Source organism: Myripristis murdjan, chromosome 9 (genome assembly GCF_902150065.1).
Source record: "Myripristis murdjan chromosome 9, fMyrMur1.1, whole genome shotgun sequence".
In the NCBI taxonomy this organism is placed as follows: Eukaryota; Metazoa; Chordata; class Actinopteri; order Holocentriformes; family Holocentridae; genus Myripristis; species Myripristis murdjan.
The window spans coordinates 38,128,910-38,133,909 of record NC_043988.1 but is presented as its reverse complement, the minus strand read 5'-3'; the positions used below and the strand labels follow the sequence as shown (position 1 = coordinate 38,133,909).

General features: G+C 49.6%; 1 protein-coding gene across 1 annotated transcript in view; it reads right to left on the bottom strand.

Moving 5' to 3' along the window:
* The window catches only part of phf19 (PHD finger protein 19), an 11,543-nt gene that overhangs the window by 5,367 nt on the left and 1,176 nt on the right, over positions 1-5,000 (bottom strand). The window contains exons 2-8 of the mRNA XM_030059407.1: positions 4,640-4,811; positions 4,162-4,243; positions 3,944-4,057; positions 3,713-3,807; positions 3,350-3,498; positions 2,111-2,206; positions 1,844-2,033 (exon numbers count right to left, since the gene is read on the bottom strand). Coding sequence (XP_029915267.1) covers positions 1,844-2,033; positions 2,111-2,206; positions 3,350-3,498; positions 3,713-3,807; positions 3,944-4,057; positions 4,162-4,243; positions 4,640-4,810 — 897 coding nt within the window. The 5' untranslated portion in view covers position 4,811. The remainder of the gene's footprint in view (positions 1-1,843; positions 2,034-2,110; positions 2,207-3,349; positions 3,499-3,712; positions 3,808-3,943; positions 4,058-4,161; positions 4,244-4,639; positions 4,812-5,000) is intronic.

Sequence of the window (5,000 nt, the reverse complement as noted above, 5' to 3'; positions counted from 1 at the left end):
TAACTATTCTCCAGTAGGCCTGTGACTATTCTCCCAGTAGGCCTGTGACTAACTATTCTCCAGTAGGCCTGTAACTATTCTCCCAGTAGGCCTGTGACTAACTATTCTCCAGTAGGCCTGTAACTATACTCCCAGTAGGCCTGTGACTAACTATTCTCCCAGTAGGCCTGTGACTAACTATTCTCCAGTAGGCCTGTAACTATTCTCCCAGTAGGCCTGTGACTAACTATTCTCCCAGTAGGCCTGTGACTAACTATTCTCCAGTAGGCCTGTGACTAACTATTCTCCAGTAGGCCTGTAACTATTCTCCCAGTAGGCCTGTGACTAACTATTCTCCCAGTAGGCCTGTGACTAACTATTCTCCAGTAGGCCTGTAACTATTCTCCCAGTAGGCCTGTGACTAACTATTCTCCCAGTAGGCCTGTGACTAACTATTCTCCCAGTAGGCCTGTAACTATTCTCCAGTAGGCCTGTAACTGTTCTCCCAGTAGGCCTGTGACTATTCTCCCAGTAGGCCTGTAACTGTTCTCCCAGTAGGCCTGTAACTATTCTCCCAGTAGGCCTGTAACTGTTCTCCCAGTAGGCCTGTAACTGTTCTCCCAGTAGGCCTGTGACTGTTCTCCCAGTAGGCCTATAACTGTTCTCCCAGTTCTCAGTAAAGTGATGGAGAGGATGGAGAGGCTGGATTATTTTGACAGTAATGGCTGAACACAGTGATGACAGATTGACAGATGGCTGGCTGAGGGATATGGATAATTCAAAGATGACTGGTGCAGTATTACTGGATTTTAGTGCGGCACCTGATGTTATAGATTACAATCTACTCATCGGCAAACTAGAATGTTATGGATTCAGACCAACCGCCATCCGATTTATGAAAAGTTATCTCACAGGTAGGACGCAGAGGGTTTATTACACTGGCAGCTGGTCTCACTCAAGGTCTTGGACAGTGGGGTCCCACAAGGGAGCTGCCTGGGACCACTCTTATATGCAATATTCACACATGATTTACCATGAGTTTTGCATAAAGCAACTGTACAAATGTATGCTGATGATTCTACATTATATTATGCTGCTAATACTGTCAGTGAGCTGAACAGTGTTTTATCAATATAGTATTTGATTGGATAAAACTAAATAAGTTGGTGTTAAACATCTCAAAAACCAAATCAATTATCTTGGGGTCAAATCATAAATTGTCATATACACCAAAAATGCGTCTGAACTTGGCGGGGGAACCTATAGAACAGGTAGATAAAGTAAAATTACAATAATTGACAGTCAGCTTTCATGGGCAGAACACATTAATAGCATAGTGAAGAAAATGGGTTGTGGTATCTCCATGGTGAGGACATGTCTGTCTTATGGCCCTACACACATTGTGGGACAGGTGGCTAAATCTTTAATTTTATGTCACCTGGATTATTGTGCACCTGTATGGTCATCTGCATCTAAAGGTCAAATAAAGAAATTACAAACTGCCCAAAATGATGTGATGTTTATAATGTTGTCTACAATGTTTTACTGCTTTTGCTTTTACATTGTTACTCTTATGTGATTTTTTTTCTTTTCTTTTCTTTTCTTTTCTTTTCTTTTCTTTTCTTTTCTTTCCCTTGTGGACCCCAGGAAGACTAGCTCGTCCTTCTTTTGTCACAGCTAATGGGGATCCTTTTGACAATAAATAAACAAGGAGCTCAATTCAACCTCAGACGTGGTCCAGTCCAGTCCAGTCCAGTCCAGTCCAGTCCAGTCCAGTCCAGTCCAGTTCAGTTCAGTCCAGTCCAGTCCAGTCCAGTCCAGTCCAGTCCGGTCCAGTCCAGTCCAGTCCAGTCCGGTCCAGTACCTTGCCCAGCTGGAAGTGGTCCCAGTGTGTGGAGACGAAGTTCAGGATCTCGTCCAGCTCAAAGTATTTCTTCTTGCTGCTCACGCCGAGGTTGTAGAGCGCCAGGTGGACCAGATCCACCCAGCGCAGGGACAGGCGCCGCACGTACTCCGAACCTTTATTACACACCGCGCACAGGAACAGGTAGAACCTGCGGGAGGAGGAACCTTTATGACACAACGCGCACAAGAACAGGTGGAACCTGCGGGAGAGGAGGAGTTGTGGTACCTGTCTCCAAACATCATGGAGTCCTGCAGACACTGAGTGCAGGCCTCATGGAACCACTGCTGACACCTGAAGCACTGCAGCATCTTCAGGTACCACCTGCACGCACACACACACACACACACACACACACACACACACACACACACACACACACACACACACACACGTTAGAAACCCTGACTGAAAGGTCAAAGGTCAGGTGTTCCCCTACAACAAACCAACTAGGTCTACCAGAGTGTTAGCGTGCTAACAACAGGCTAGCCGTTAGCGCGCTAACAACAGGCTAGCATGTTGCCTTCAGACAAACCGCGTCTCTTCACTCGTTCTGCTGATTTTTAAAACTCCTCACCTGAACAGACCCAGAGCAGGACGGACACCTGTGTCCCGCCACAGCCTCATGAATATTAATCAGATTAACAAGCACACCTGTAAGGTAAGTCACTGTCCTGGATTTATAACAGACAAGATCTAGGACAGTTTGTACTGTCCCACCCTGAACTGTCCCGCCCTGAACTGTCCCACCCTGAACTGTCCTGCCCTGAACTGTCCTGTCTGAACTGTCCCACCCTGAACTGTCCTGCCCTGAACTGTCCCACCCTGAACTGTCCTGCCCTGAACTGTCCCACCCTGAACTGTCCCACCCTGAACTGTCCTGTCTGAACTGTCCCGCCCTGAACTGTCCCACCCTGAACTGTCCTGTCTGAACTGTCCCACCCTGAACTGTCCTGCCCTGAACTGTCCTGTCTGAACTGTCCCACCCTGAACTGTCCTGCCCTGAACTGTCCCACCCTGAACTGTCCTGCCCTGAACTGTCCTATCTGAACTGTCCCGCCCTGAACTGTCCTGTCTGAACTGTCCCACCCTGGACTGTCCTGTCTGCACTGTCCCGCCCTGAACTGTCCCGCCCTGAACTGTCCTGTCTGAACTGTCCCGCCCTGAACTGTCCCGCCCTGAACTGTCCCACCCTGAACTGTCCTGTCTGCACTGTCCCGCTAGGTGTTTTGCCTCCTCTGCGCCCCACAGGTGACTTCTTGTACAAATGGAAGAGCGAGTTGTTCCCCGTCCTGCTTCATGTCAGCTGACCCCGTCCTGCTCTCACCCAACATGACACAGTTCTCTTTTGATCTCCAGTGTCACTGTCCCGCAGGAATTTAAAAACCACTAAAGCTCGTTTCAGGCAGGTCGTGATCCGATCGCCCGGACCACACCCAGATTCCGAGTCGTCTGATTGGTCCTTACTCTCCGGGGCCTCCGCAGTAGCAGTAACACTGCTGCTGATTGGTCCGGTGCTGAGAGTCCCAGTCCAGAGTTTCAGGATCGTAGCTCAACACCTGCTTCATGGCTGCCAGGGCTTTGGCTATAGGGCCTTTCTTTAGAGCGCCCCCTTTCTGCAGGAGGACAGACAGACAGACAGGTAGACAGACAGGTAGACAGGTAGACAGACCCCTGGGTGAATAATGTCAAAGGAAATTTTATAATACTTCTGTTATTGTTATGTGACAGTACAATAATAATACAAATATACTGAAGTGATGTGAATCAGTCTGTGTGTGTGTGTGTGTGTGTGTGTGTGTGTGTGTGTGTCTGTGTGTGTGTGTTTACCCTGACAGCCAGGGCAAAAATGCAGCGTCTACAGAACCAGGGACTGAGCTCACTGCTGCCCTCTACTGGAGGAATATGGCACTGCTGATGGAAACCTGCAGACAGACAGACAGACAGACAGACAGACAGGAGTCAGCAGGTTGACGAGTCAGCAGGTTGACGAGTCAGCAGGTTGACGAGTCAGCAGGTTAACGAGTCAGCAGGTTAACGAGCAGGGCGTGTCTGACTCACCGATGCCACACTTGCCACAGATGAGGATTTGGTTGTTTTGAGTTTCCTGGCTGTCGCAGTTTGACTCCGCCCCCCGGCACACCGAGCACCGAGGCTCCTCCCCCGGAACTCCCGCTGCAGAGACAGGAAGTGCATGATGATTCATCAGCACACAGGAAATAGTGTTTGTGACAGAGAAGCTCACACACACACACACACACACACACACACAGTCTCACCATGCTGGATGTCCTTCCACAGAACCCAGAATTTGGAGTTGTCCTCGAACGTCACAAAGCAGCTCTGTCTGGGAGGGCTGACCTGTCGACCAATCAGCACACAGAAATCTAACACAGCCAATCAGAGCACAGAGATTTAAACCTCGTTGTGGTTATTTTGAACGCAAACAGAGAATAAAAACTACAACACCCAGAATGCAGTGGGACCTGCCTACACCTGATTGGCTGACACTTGTGGACATCAGGCTACCAGATCTGTGTGTGTGTGTGTGTGTGTGTGTGTGTGTGTGTGTGTGTCTGAGTGTGTGTGTGTGTGAGTGTCTGTCTGAGTGTGTGTGTGTGTGTGTGTGTGTGTGTCTGAGTGTGTGTGTGTGTGTGTGTGTGTGTGTGTGTGTGTGTGTGTGTGAGTGTGTGTGTGTGTGTGTGTGTGTCTGTCTGAGTGTGTGTGTGTGTGTGTGTGTGTGTGTGTGTGTCCCACCCTCTGGATCTTGCCCAGGTAGTACAGTCCATCTGACCAGTGACACAGAACAAACTGTCCCACACTCAGGCTGGGCTCCGCCCCCTCCTCCAGGCCACGCCCCTTCCGCCCGGCCCTGCCCACCACCTGAGACTCCAGAGCACAGAGAGAGTCGTCCAGGTCCTCGAACATCCTGCACACACACACACACACACACACACACACACACACACACACTCGCACGCACGCACGCACGCACGCACGCACGCACGCACGCACACACACACACACACACAGGCAATTTGTTACTTAGTTTCTAGTTAGTCTGCAACTACTAACAAACAGACAGACAGGTGATGAGACAGGCAGATAGACAGACAGG